Raw genomic sequence first — 14,856 nt, 5'->3', positions numbered from 1 at the left:
CCTGGGTCAGAAGCAGTGTAGCAAGACACAGCACATCCACAGCAAGGCCACTTCATTAATTTGGCAACCCCCCATGCTAAAGTAGAAGACGGGAAGAAATCCCTTCAGGCTGCGTCAAAATTTGTTCACACATACTACCTCACCCTCCATCCGCCCATTCCACCTCATGCATCACAATATCATCCATATACAACCATTCTCCATTCAAAGGATTACAAAGGCAAAGCATGCCGACAGGAGACCTTTTGATCCATATCTAGGTCGGATGCAAAAAAAAAAAAAAAAAAAAAAAAAAAAAAAAAAAAAAAAAAAAAAAAAAAAAAATAACAATTAAAATACATAAATAAATGCATTGGTATAGTTGAATAACAAACAAACAGGTAAATAGTAAATGATAATAAATTGACATATAACTAATAATAAATGAAAATCAGACAGACAAATTATAACAAAACAAAAACAAATAATATAACATAAATTATAATAATTACAGCATCTTACTTAGGTATTTATCTAAATGATTCTTAAAGCTTCGAACTGAACTACATTGCACTACCTGTGCAGGAAGTTTATTCCATTCATTAACTACACGGTTGGCAAAGTTGTTTCTACCTACTTCCAAATTGAATCTATTTCCGGACAGTTTGAGACCATTGTTTCTTGTCTGATTCTCATTCAATGTGAAAATTTGGTCACCTTTGATGTTGTCAATTCCCTTTAAAATCTTAAAGACCTGTATCAAGTCACCTCTGAGTCTACGCTTTTTTAGGGAAAACAGATTCATGTCCTCTCCCGTTTTCCATATCAATGCATAAATATTTGGATTAACTTAGGCAATATAGCCCAAGCAAGAAAAAAACATTAATTAAAATCTAAATAAGATAACTGGAAATCAACGATCCAGACTAAGTTGGAACGGTACATGAATTATAATAAAACTGGTACAGCGAGACCTCTCATTAACGGTGTTTGCGGTGTTTTCGCTGAGTTTTCGGTGTTTTGGAATGTTTTTTGGGTGGCATAGTGATTGCACACACTAAACAACAGCACCGCAAACACAGCTAATTAACGTCCGTTAATGAGAGGTCTCACTGTATAATAAAACTGGAAATAATAAAACGGGTATAATAAAACTGGAAAGGACATGGGAACCTGCAAGCATTGCTCCTGTTTACTCCAATTAGATAAATACATGCATACACACAAACACACACACACAGCAGGACAGTAACCAAATTGGGTCACAGCCTGGCAGATTAAAAAAACGTGAAGAGAGACTAAAAGCACTGGATCTGCCAACATAGAAAGATTGAAGACAATCTTAGCATTTATTTATATATTTTATTTGTTATTTACATTATTATAGTTTTTATTTATTATTTTATTATTATTGTTTATATGGGGGGACGGAGAGGGGGGGTCGCCGATTTAATGAAGCGGCCTTGCTGTGGATGTGCTGTGTCCTGCGACACTGCTTCTGACCCAGGGCAGTGGACAGGGTGCAGGGATGACCCGTCATCTAGGAGGTGCTAAGATGGGAGGGAGGGTGGTGGGGTGTGGAGTGTTTTCGGGGATGAAATGGGTGGGAATGTTTTTGTGCCTTGTCCTTTTTGGCTACCCCCCTGGTAAGGGGGAAAAAAGCCTTGGTATATGTATGTGTGTATGTATTGTTTTTTTTGCATCTGACCTAGATATGGACCAAAAGGTCTCCTGTCGGCATGCTCCGCCTTTGTAATCCTTTGTAAGACAAAGAGATGATTTGCTTTCAGCATTCAGGTCACTAGAGGGGAGAGACTAAAACGGTAGAAGAGATCTCTTGATTAAGGATAGGGAGGTAAAAAAATAAAATAAAATAAAATAAAATAAATAAAATAAATTAAAAATACATAAATACGAGGGGAGAGACTAAATTGGTAGAAGAGATCTCTTGATTAGGGATAAGGAGAGAGAAAAAAAAAAGATAATATATATATATGTATATATATATATCTATATCTATATATATATATAAATAAATAAAATATATCCACAACTAAAGAAATGAGCAATTACGAACCTCCTAATGTCAAATAAAACAAACCCTCGGTGTGTGACTGGGGTGTCCTCGCTATCATAATCAGAATCTTGTCTGCCATGGGCAGGAGGACATGCGAGACATTCACGTTGTTTTCGCTGACGCACAGAAGACAATCTGCCACAACTTGAGCAATGTGGAAGCCAAAGACTGTAGGATCCATGCAATTCAACAACTTCTCTATCAAACCTGCCTTATTGAACATGTCAAGGGCTTCTTCACTACACTCACTGAAATAAAAGCCCATCTATGTAAGTTGGCACTATAGAAAAAATAAACAAAATTAATACATACATACATACATATACCAAGGCTTTTTCCCCCTTACAAGGGAGATAGCCAAAAAGGAAAACGTATAAAATCAATCCCACTCATTCCATCCCTGAATACACTCCACCCTCCCTCTTATCTTAGCACCTCCTGGATGACGGGTCATCCCTGCACCTTGTCCACTGCCCTGGGTCAAGCGGTGTTGCCAGACACAGCAAGGCCGCTTCATTAAATCGGCGACCCCCCCTCTCCGTCCCCCCATGCATAAAAGGAGATGACAGGGAGAAATCCCTTCGGGCTGCATCAAATTTTGCTCACACATACTACCTCACCCCCCATCCGCCCACCCATTCCACCTCATACATCACAACACCATCCATATACAACCATTCTCCATTCACCCCTGTCTTCTGTCCTCTCCCGTCCTTCCTCAACAGACATTCCCCTCTTCCCCAAAGCCCCCTTCACCCCATCCATCCACTTCATCCTAGGACGTCCCCTCATGTTCACTCCCTCTACATCTGCCTTCCATACCTCTTTTACTAGTCTTTCTTCACTCATGTGTCCAAACCATCCTAATACTCTTTCATCAACCCTATCTCCCAACTCCCTTTCCACCCCCGTTCTTCTCCTCACCTCCTCATTTCTCACTCTATCTAGCCTAGTAACCCCCATCATACTTCTCAGACACCTCATCTCAAACACATTCAAACTCCTTCTCTCTTATGTTCCATGTTTCTGCTCCATACAGTGCTGTTGGCACAATCACTCCTTCATACAGTCTCCTCTTAGCATCCATTTCCAAATGTCTATTCCTCATTACACTCTTCAATCCACCAAGGCATTTACTCGCTTCTATCAATCTACATTCTACCTCTACCTTCACTCCACCTTTTCCTGCCACATTTGCACCCAAGTATCTAATACTATCCACTTCCTCCAGTCGCTCTCCCTTAATGCTCACTTCCAGTCTACTGCCACAATTAACATAAAATGATAGGTGAAAAAAATTTCCTCTTGGTATTGAATAAAAACCACCATAAGCAAAAAGGCTGTCCCAAATTCAATGCTGTATATAATCATCTATTTGAATAATTTGAAAAAAAAAAAAAAAAAAAAAAAATAAACCACTTAGTGCAAGAAGATGGCAAGTAATCAATTCTAGGTGACAATCAATCAGATAAGATTTCTTCCTTGATGGACTTGTGGTCTAAGCCTGCAATTATTGATACTTGGTAGCCATAGGCCTCCTCCAAGACCTGGGTCAAAACATCATTAATATACAAAAGGCTGTTTCCCCATTATAAAATTGGCAGCAGGTTCAAAACACACACATTACATACATGCTAAAACCCATGCAATGCCCCTCCTGTCTTTGGTCAGAGATATGTAGCCCTACAGTAACAAGGAATAGTTCTCAAGGTTTCTTACAGATCTCTTGATAAAAATGTTGGAATGCTGTGTCAGAGTGAAGGTGGAGGGGAGTGGGTAGGAGGAGGAGGAGGCGGCGGAGGCAGAAGATGGTTGTCATTCCTCCTATGTTCGGGGTGGTAGAGGGGGAAGTGTTTGATGGTTTGAGGGCTCTCACAGATTAGCACAATACCAAATCAAATAAAGAAATTGTAGAGGTCATGCCTGACCTTTCTCTAATTCTGTGTTGTATTAAATGCTCGGTGGCCGAGCGGGTTAGGGCATCATTACTTGCAACAGTGGTCGTGATGATGGCAATTCAAACCCTGCTCTGAGCGAGTTGAACTAAGGGCATGGCTTGTTAAATCCCACACTACAAAGTCCAATGTAAGGGGCACCATCCCAGCCTCCTGACAGGGGGGAGTTTGTGACGTTAAACCAAATCAAATCATCATCACCAAATGCACTCATTCTCTCCCCCTCTCCTACACCCCCTTCCATCTAAACCCCCCCCTGCCCTCCCACAGCACCAGTACCATCAACTGTGAGATCAACCCCTATGCCAGAAATACAGCTATGCTAAATGGGTATATAATCAGTATGCAGCACACAGAAGATACACTGCTTACTATTGTAAGTACTTTCCTTGCCATACAATTGTTGTTCTGATACAATTTGTAATTCATACATATTTGTTCCATTTGTACATACCGGTACATAAAACAAGGGTTTTTTCCCCCTTACAAGGGAGGTAGCCAAAGTCAAAGGCACAAATCCACTCCTACCCACTTCATCCCCACATAATCCACTCCCATTCAATATCCCTCCCTCCTCCTTTTCTTGATTCCTCCTGGATGACGGGTCATCTCTGTATCTCGCCCACTACCCTAAGTCAGAAGCAATGCAGCAAGACACAGCAAAGTTGTTTCATTTAATCAGCAAACCCCCTGTCCCCTCAATCAGAAAAAGAGAAGATGGGAAGAAATCCCTTTAGGGCTACATCAAACTATCACCTCTACTCCCTCACCTTCCGTGTATAACAGCATCATCCATACACAACCATTCTCCACTCACCCCCATCTTCCGTCTTCAAACCTGTTACTCACCATAAGTTCAATAGCAAATGAGTGGCATGGATAAACGAGTGTGCATGAGGATCTTTTTCAGCAGATTGTAGACTAAGATTGTCTGGCTGCTGAGGCGTCCAGTGTTCATGGTAATGAGCATACAAGTCAACAAGACCAGACATAATATCACATTGCACTAATTGGTTTATCATGTCATCATCACTACTTGCACTTAAATTTCTGAAAGAAGATGCAACCAGAATTAAAATTCACATTATCCACATAATGTATGAAATTATATCCATGATTACAGGAGGTGGCTTCATTAATATAAAAAAAGAACATACAGAAAGGTTGAAGCACCTCAAAGCACCTGCAGCTGCCAGTCGCACAAGGGCATTTGAATCACTCAGGAAGGCAATGGCCTTGGTAATGAGATCTTCATCCATTAAATCAGCACAGTTGTTACTGTCTATTGCCAGTGCAGCTAATGTGTTGAGGCCAAGGGCATGTTCCTCTGATGCAGTGCTACCAAGCTGAAAATAAGAAAAACATATATTATCCCATTACATGGCAGGACCATATGCCTGTGAAACATGTTAATTTCTAATTTTGATAATTTAACCAATACAGCTTTTGCATTGCACTGTTGCCCTAGAATACTTCTCTTGAGATCAATGGTGGAAACCTGCTAGTGGTGGTCCTGCAAACTAGGCATTAGAAATAAGTCTCACTGCTATCTGTCTTCAACTCCCACTAGCCCAAGCAATGGGTTCTATTCTGGTATCACACAAACATACTTTTCACTTCTTTCTTTTTTGTACGTCAGATATCTATTTTTACTATGGAATGATCAAGTTAGGTTTGGTTATATTTCATAAGAAGCTATTGGAGAATGTATGTAAAATATTCATGTTGTAATGGTGACATTTCTTGTGTTTTGTATGTACACATTTCCAGTATTGTTTATTTACCAATATATATATTTATTATTGTATATTTTTGTAAGCATTTTCTTGTAATCACAAATGCGATTCATGCATGCTTTTTTGCGCCCACACAAGGTTGGCGTGGAGTCAGTCTTGTTCTCGTTTCCTAAGTGTATGCACATTGTTTGTGCTGAGAAATATTTACTTTAAACAACTGAATTTATAGTTTCATTTAAAGCTGCCCTACACAATGTTTGCATGATTGTGGAATTTTACCAAACAATGCTTACTCTCCCCCTCCTCCTTGTACTACTACTACTACTACAACAAGATGGTGACAGAGAAACTGACAACAGTTGGAACTATCTTCCCAAAGAGGTCCTGAGAGGCTGAGGACCACTACCAGCCACTGTGGGGATGGAAGGTGGCTGTACATATTACAGACAACTCCAATGATGTTCATTTATTTTAGTTAATATTAGCATAAATATGTTATTTGCAGCCTAGTTTATTATTCCTGTAATTGTCTTAAAACATTTGGCCACATTGCTATCAAGATAAGATACACTACTGACAACTTGGAGCTCAAAGCAAGCTTCAAGATGCCATGAAGTGCCTCACAGCTAGAGTAGTCAGTTAAGTTAGCATATCTAGGGCATATTGGAAATCTTAATAAATATCTCAATATTGACGTAGCCACAGACTTTCAAGCTTGCAGATATGATAAAATATGGTACAAATTAACTGTGGGAAAAGAACTGCCATGTAGTTTTTTTTTTTTTTTTTTTTTTTTTATATTAAAATAGTGCGAGAGGTGAATGCAAGGGTGGTGGGTCAGAGATTGGAGATGGTTAAAGAAAATGGAGAAAAGTGGGAGGTGAGCCAGCTGTTGTTTGCTGATGACACTGCACTTGTGGCAGGATCGGAGGAGGGACTGAGGAAGTTGGTGACAGAGTTTGGGAGAGTATGTGATACAAGAAAGCTAAAGATAAATGTGGGTAAGAGTAAGGTGATGAGATGTACAAGGGGTGAAAGTGGCAGTAGACTGGAAGTGAGCATTAAGGGAGAGCGACTGGAGGAAGTGGATAGTTTTAGATACTTGGGTGCAAAAGTGGCAGGGAAAGGTGGAGTGAAGGTGGAGGTAGAATGTAGATTGAGAGAAGCGAGTAAATGCCTTGGTGGACTGAAGTGTAATGAGGAATAGACATTTGGGAATGGATGCTAAGAGGAGACTGTATGAAGGAGTGATTGTGCCAACAGCACTGTATGGGGCAGAAACATGGAACATAAGAGAGGAAGAGAGAAGGAGTTTGAATGTGTTTGAGAAGTATGATGGGGGTTACTAGGCTAGATAGAGTGAGAAATGAGGAGGTGAGGAGAAGAACGGGGGTGGAAAGGGAGTTGGGAGATAGGGTTGATGAAAGAGTATTAGGATGGTTTGGACACATGGAAAGAATGAGTGAAGAAAGACTAGTAAAAGAGGTATGGAAGGCAGATGTGGAGGGAGTGAACATGAGGGGACGTCCTAGGATGAGGTGGATGGATGGGGTGAAGGGGGCTTTGGGGAAGAGGGGAATGTCTGTTGAGGAAGGACAGGAGAGGACAGAAGACAAGGGTGAATGGAGAATGGTTGTATATGGATGATTTTGTAATGCATGAGGTGGAATGGGCAGGGGGGAGAGGTAGTATGTGTGAGCAAAATTTGACGCAGCCCGAAGGGATTTCTCCCCGTCTTCTCCTTTTATGCATGGGGGGACAGAGAGGGGGGTCGCCGATTTAATGAAGCAGCCTTGCTGTGGATGTGCTGTGTCTTGCGACACTGCTTCTGACCCAGGACAGTGGACAAGGTGCTGGGATGACCCGTCATCCAGGAGGTGCTAAGATAAGAGGGAGGGTGGAGTGTATTCAGGGATGGAATGAGTGGGAATGATTTTATGCCTTTTCCTTTTTGGCTACCTCCTTTGTAAGGGGGAAAAAGCCTTGGTATATGTATGTATGTAAAATACAAGACAATGTACTTAGTCCTACTACTCAACATTCAAGATAGGTCCATCCTCTGACTTCTATTAGTTTGTTTTCCACAACACAAAAACAAACATGGGATCTTGAAGCTCGGGTCAAGCTACAAGTTGGCAGTGGTGTATCACATCTTAAATCTCAATATCGATGCTGCCAAATACTTTAAAACTTACAGACATAATAAAATACAGCACAAATAATCTATTTACGCCAATATTAACAATAAGCAATGAATATCATTGAAGTTTATGTTAGTTGTTGGTAATTAGTGTGAACTAATGCAAGGTATTTGTGCATGGTGCTGACCCATACATCAGCACACCAGTATAATGCTTACTTGGGTAAAATTTTAGTTGTGCACATCTACGCATTATAGCGATAGAAAATTAATCATTAATCTTGTAAATTATACCAGATCAATGTAAATCAATCAAAAAAGTCGCTAAAACCTATTTCTAATAAACAAAGTCACGGCAGTTTAATGATATGCCACATTTATTTTGATAGGTGCCAAAGTTGAAGAAATGAAAGCATGATAAATTTGTCTATTCTAACCTAACCTAACCTAACCAATGTTTAGTAATTCGGTACCTCAAATTCTAAAGATCATCTGGGTTGTTGTTGTCATCATGGATGCTGACAGCCTGATTATTATCGCTACCAGTCAGAACGTCCCACTTGGCCTTTGGTCAAAATGTCCCACTTGGGTATACCAAAACGCCCCACTACCACTGGATCAAACTACGAATAACGTCCTACATAAAAACGTGTTATTAGTGTAATAGATGGCATATAGTTTAATTGCTTCAACTATTTTCTTTAAAATGTGTGATTTTCATGTAATTTGACCAAAGAGAAATTATGTTTTTATCTTTTAAAACGCCCCACTACCACTGGATCAAACTACGAATAACGTCCCACATAAAAAAAACGTGTTATTAGTGTAATAGATTGCATATAGTTGAACTACTTCGACTATTTTCTTTAAAATGTGTGATTTTCATGTAATTTGACCAAAGAGAAATTATGTTTTTATCCTAAAATGCCCACTACCACTGGATCAAACTACGGTAATTTTGCAGAGGATAAAAAACAACTTCTCTTTGGTCAAATTACATGAAAATTACACATTTTAAATACAACAGGTCAAATAATGCAACGACATGCTAATTTGTTATGGTATTCGTAGCTGTGGTTGGTGATATCATATTGCAGAAAATAAAAACAATTTCTCTTTGGTCAAATTACATGAAAATCACACATTTTAAAGAAAATAGTTGAAGCAATTCAACTATTTGCAATCTATTACACCGAGAATTTGTTACGGCAGAAGATAAAAACATAATTTCTCTTCGGTCAAATTACATGAAAATAACACAATTTAAAGAAAACAGTTCAAGCAATTCAACTATATGCAATCAAACTAATAATCACAATAGTAAGAAACTTAATAGAGACCATCAAATGCCTTGACTTGGCATGGGACGCTTTGACAGTGGGACCTTATGACTGGTAAGCATTATTATTGTACTTCAGGCAATTAACAGACTGGCATAATTCCATGTTCTCTCATTAAATCCAAGGAAGCCCTATTATCTTTGTAATAGCACTTATTAACATCACCTGGAGTTGGAGTACACCCAGTCCACAACGTGAAAGCTGTCATCTGATAGTGACAGGACTGGCATGGCATTTGTACCATATCCTAGCGGCTTTGTTCGTTAGTAAATTTGCTTGTAGCAAGGTTTTTTGTTTTTTATTTCTGCCAAGAAAATCGCATATTACGTTCATGTATTATAATTTACAAAATTAATATTTAATTTTCTAATGCTATTTTGTATAGGTGTACACAACTAAAATAATACCCATATGTCCCCTATGCACAATTTTTCATAGGATTCCAAAATCACACAAATATGGATATTTAAAATTAAATTTATGTTATCGTTAATTGTTAATATGCGCCTCGACCACAGTGACCACTAGACCATGATGATGATACAAGAGGATAGTTATTATGAGCAGGAGCCACAGGCACATTAGCCTCTTCCAGAAGCCTTCTGTGTGTATCTGTGTGTGTATGTGATCCTATTATCCTATAGCTCCTAATCTAATACACTACAGGTATTATTCCTGTATCACCCAAACACATTTTTCACATTTATCATTTCTCCAACCTTAATACCTATCCTAACCTATCCATTCCATAGGAAAACAAAAAATCTTTGAAATGCAAAAACAAAGGAAGTGAAAAAATCATAAAAAAAATGTGTGAAAAACTGTGATACTGGAACAGATCCTAACTTAAATTTTTCAGCTGGGTTGATTTCATACGCTCTCCTTCTTTCTTCTAGTAATGAACGGAATCAATATCTTTGGTTATCCCCACACTTCAAATGACATATAACTCATTATTATGATTATTTAAATATCATAAATATATAGCTCTGCCTCATCTAGCATTTTTTCACCACACCTGACACAACGAACACAACACAATTGAACACAACGTGAAAGTATAGTATAGGACAGGTGACCTGTCCTATACTTTCACGTTGTGTTCAATTTACCACATGCAATATACATATATAATAAATTATATAAACATTGTTGCATACCTTTTCTTTTAAATTCCTCAGACCAGCATTTGACTTAGGTTCATTTTTTAACGCTAATAGTTCTCCTTGCACTTGACAAGGACCATGACTATTTTCACCAGCTGATGCATCTGAACTGTTTTCAGTGGACTGAATAGGGTTGTACCGATTGGTACGAAGATGTCTCTTCCTGATTTTACCCATTGCACTTTAAGAAAGTTTAAAATGGTATTGCCAGGTCAAATCGTAGTTTTCCTACGCGAATAGCACAACCCGCTACCACACCGGGCTAGTTTGTTTACACCGTCACCAAACATGTGTTCGACATTTCGAAACCCTAATCCTCCCAGACCTCGATGCTGAGGGAACTACGAATTCTCACGTCTTTGGAATTCAATGAAAACATACATATATTACTATATTACACAAAAACAGCCCTGGTTATGACAAGAGGGAAACTGAATAAAGTTATTAATTACAGTTAGTTTAATAATTATAGTTTTACAGACCTATTCATATATAATTCACAGTATATCTGAAAATTCAGGCGCATTTCAGTGGCTCTTCCGCCTTGCGGTATCTCAACGGCTCCGGACCACCAGAAGTGCGGGCAGGTACGAATCCTGCGAAAAAAATTCCTGATAAAGCAAAATCATGTTCGCCTTTTCCCTCTTGTAATATATAAAATTCATGATGAACTCTTACGCACCCCCACTGCGTTTAGGAAAGCAACCTTTTCATAAACTGCCAGGAATTATTGGTATTATATTAACTAGGTTAGTAGGTCACCTCTTATTGGAAAATCCTCTTCCAGAAATACTTGGAACCAGGGACCCGACAAGGGGAGGAACAGGGGGAGGGGGCAATGCCCCGGGGCGGCACTTTGGGTGAAAAGAAGGCAAAGAAAATTCCCCCTAATGTACTTTTAATGCATGGATTATTTATCATGAGTTGTGTGTATGAATGATGTGTGTATAAACGTTGTTTTGTGGATGAATGTTACATGTGAATCGTGCTAGTGACTATCACATGTGGAAGGTGGTGGTAGTGGTGGTGGTGGGGGCACCCTGCTTGGAACAAATAAACAAAAGATTTCGTTTATTCGTGACGATAGAACGAATGTGTTTTTTTCCGATGATGTAATCGGATTAGCTTAGTTAATTGTGAATTCGAGTTCCGCATTTCTCTCGGATTTCCAGTAATGATTATCACCTGCCCCAACGGTAAAGGTGACAGATACTGGCGTAGGCTCCTATCAGACCACCTTCACTTTTTTCTAAGCTAGCGCATAACCGCTTGTTGAGGAGCTTGTCAAATCACATTTCATTTAAGATAAATCGCAATTTCTTTTATACAATGTTTCAAACTTCAATGTGTCTAGCGATGATGGTACATTTATTTTGTAACAAACAACATAACGCGTCACTCCATGTATCTGTAAATAAATGTAATTTCTTCACTTCACGTTCTACAGGATCTGACCATGGGACAATGGTATTTTGCGTCAAGTATCTAAATCCTGGGGGGGCTTGAAATAAACACAAGTAAATGCAACGTCTTGATATTCCAAAGACTTATTGTGGACTGGGATGCTCTGTCACATAGAGCAACTTTCTAGGGTGCTACTATGGCGTGAAAAATACCACATTATAGCGTGAGATCTGCATCCCGTTAGTACTTATAGCGTGAGATCTGCCTCCCGTTAGTACGTATAGCGTGAGATCTGCCTCCCGTTAGTACTTATAGCGTGAGATCTGCCTCCCGTTAGTACTTACAGCGTGAGATCTGCCTCCCGTTAGTACTTATAGCGTGAGATCTGCCTCCCGTTAGTACTAGTAGCGTGAGATCTGCCTCCCGTTAGTACTTATAGCGTGAGATCTGCCTCCCGTTAGTACTTATAGCGTGAGATCTGCCTCCCGTTAGTACTTATAGCGTGAGATCTGCCTCCCGTTAGTACTAATAGCGTGAGATCTGCCTCCCGTTAGTACTTATAGCGTGAGATCTGCCTCCCGTTAGTACTTATAGCGTGAGATCTGCCTCCCGTTAGTACTTATAGCGTGAGATCTGCCTCCCGTTAGTACTTATAGCGTGAGATCTGCCTCCCGTTAGTACTTATAGCGTGAGATCTACCATTTCCATACATTTATTTTAGCGATAAACACGTAATCTGTACACATCCTAGATATGACTTAGATAATTGGATTTCTAATTACATTTATTCTAGCGATACCCACTTCGTACATCTTCTAAGAATGACACAAATAGGTCAGGTTAGATTAGGTTAGGTCAGGTCAGGTCACGTGGACAGGTCACGTTTTTTGGTGTATTTGGGCAGGTCACATGTTTAATGGACAAGTGCGGGGAGCGTCCCGAAGGAACGCGGGTCACGCGGTAGACCACAGGTTGTAGTGTCACTCTTTCTAGATAATTCGCCAGTGTCTAATTTGTTATTAATTTTGGTGTCAAAGTGGACTCTACACTTAGATTTCACCCACACATTCGTACCCTAGTAAACAAGGCTGCTGCTTTTGGCTAACAAACTTCTTAAATCCACACTTAATAGAAATTCCTCTTACACTGGGTGAAACAGATTATTTACAGGGAAAGACGTCTCTCGATTTATTTTCTGTTTATGGAAGACTACTAAGAAATTATTTGATTAAATATTGGAAGATTCATGATGGGTTGTTATCAATATAAACTTTTCAATGGAGGAATCTTCCCTTGGTTTAAGGAAAATATTCTTTGGTATTGGATTTGTCAACACACGTAATTTGTTATACACTTCATGGTGCTGTGGTTAGAGTTCTCGCCTGCCTCTACGACGGTCCGGGTTCGACTCCCGCCCAGGGTTGAAACAATTTCAGTATCGTTTCGCTGCGGGGTGTTTCTCCAACTCTCGTGGGGGGGGGGAGTTGGGTGTGTGTGTATGCGTGTAAGGTCACAGTATTACCCAGAGATCGATCATACGAGCTCCGAGCTCTCATCCGGGAGGTTAATAACTGTCGATCACGAGTCCAACACGTGGTCCAAGACCATGATAAACCTAATTCTGAAGTTTCGTGAAACAACTTGGAGACTTTCAAAGGGAAATTAAAAGGAAATTAGTCGAACACTTGGAAAAGGGAATGCTCTGATATTTGTGATCCTGTTGGTGTCGTGTATATGTATCCCACAGGTGTGTGGTCGGGACCTGGGTGGTACTGGGACCTGACGCTGGTGGTCAGGAGGGTCCCACCCACCTCCCTATTCCAGGAAAGGGACCGCAGTTAGGCCGGGCCGCTGAGAGCAAAAGACAAGAGGTGAAAAGTCGGGTCTTGTCACCGTTTATATTGCCTGCCCTGAGAAGGCAGTTCTCCACCGTATGAAAAATCGGGGCATTTGCATATATATATATATATATATATATATATATATATATATATATATATATATATATATATATGTATGTATGTGTGTGTATTCACTTGGTCTTTGGACTCGTGATCGACAGCTATTTCCCTCCTGGAAGAGAGCTCAGAGCTCGTAGGTCCGATCTAAGGGTAATGCTATGACCTTGCACACACACACACCCCCAACTCCCCGCCCACGAGAGTTGGAGTAACACCCCTCAGCGCTGCGATACTGATATTATTTCAGCCCCGGGCGAGGATCGAACCCGGACCTCCGTAGTGGCAGGCCAGAGCTCTAACCACAGCGCCATGAGAGGTGTGTACATAGTTATGTATGTATACCACACAAGAAACCCACAGAGAAAATAAACTTCGAATGAAAGAAGTTTCTATATTTCGGCTACCAACTGTAGCCCCCTTGGGTTTCTTGTGTGTTATTTACAAATATGCTACTACATTTCTGTTTAGACATGTATGTATATACTTACGTTAAATAAATGAAATCAAAGGAGGCAGGCCAGTTAGTTAGTTCGCCTCTGTACTTGTACCTCGTTACTGGGCTGTCGGTCCCCCACTTCGGGGACCACGCCACGTCCGTCTTTGGGCCGACGCGTACGTATCTTGACTAGAATAAACCACGCAAGCCAATCCGAGCTTTATTCTCTCTCTACATCGTCGAGTCCAAGTAACACACTTGTATGTTACAAGGGATTTGGACCCCTTGTAATGATCCATCTTAAGGTGGTTGGATTCTTTTTTAGAGAATTCGGATCCTTTAAGAGGAATCCAACCCAATAAAGATGGATCATATCTCTTTAAAAAGGATCGAACCCCATTAAGAATGATCAAATGTCAATTTTAGAATCCGGTCCCCTAGATAAATTGCCGTGTGTGGCGTACTCCCTATCCTTTGGTCTCAGAAATTGAACACTGCATTTTGACCCTGCCCTAAGGGATTTCCCCTAGTCTTCGATTTTTCTGTGTGAGGGGACGGAAAGGGAAGGGCACCTATTAGATGAAGCGGCCTTGTTGTGGATGTGCTATGTCTTGCTACACTGTTCCTGACCCAGGGCTGTGGTCGGGATACAGGGATGACCC

General features: G+C 40.2%; 1 protein-coding gene across 3 annotated transcripts in view; it reads right to left on the bottom strand.

Moving 5' to 3' along the window:
- The window catches only part of LOC143040597 (HEAT repeat-containing protein 3), a 52,433-nt gene extending 41,735 nt beyond the window's left edge, over nucleotides 1-10,698 (bottom strand). For 2 of the 3 annotated variants that reach the window (XM_076211707.1, XM_076211708.1), the window contains exons 1-4: nucleotides 10,388-10,698; nucleotides 5,185-5,357; nucleotides 4,861-5,061; nucleotides 2,057-2,304 (exon numbers count right to left, since the gene is read on the bottom strand). In XM_076211707.1, the coding sequence (XP_076067822.1) occupies nucleotides 2,057-2,304; nucleotides 4,861-5,061; nucleotides 5,185-5,357; nucleotides 10,388-10,570 (805 nt within the window). In that variant the 5' untranslated portion in view covers nucleotides 10,571-10,698. Of the gene's footprint in view, nucleotides 1-2,056; nucleotides 2,305-4,860; nucleotides 5,062-5,184; nucleotides 5,358-9,392; nucleotides 9,532-10,387 lie in introns of all 3 variants that reach the window. The other variant, XM_076211709.1, reaches the window with a different exon arrangement.
- Between the last annotated feature and the right edge of the window lie 4,158 nt (nucleotides 10,699-14,856).

The sequence above is a fragment of the Oratosquilla oratoria genome, chromosome 29 (assembly GCF_046742065.1).
Source record: "Oratosquilla oratoria isolate Oo_2021 chromosome 29, ASM4674206v1, whole genome shotgun sequence".
Taxonomy (NCBI): Eukaryota; Metazoa; Arthropoda; class Malacostraca; order Stomatopoda; family Squillidae; genus Oratosquilla; species Oratosquilla oratoria.
Note: the sequence above shows the minus strand (reverse complement) of the source record. Positions and strands in the feature narration are given on the sequence as shown.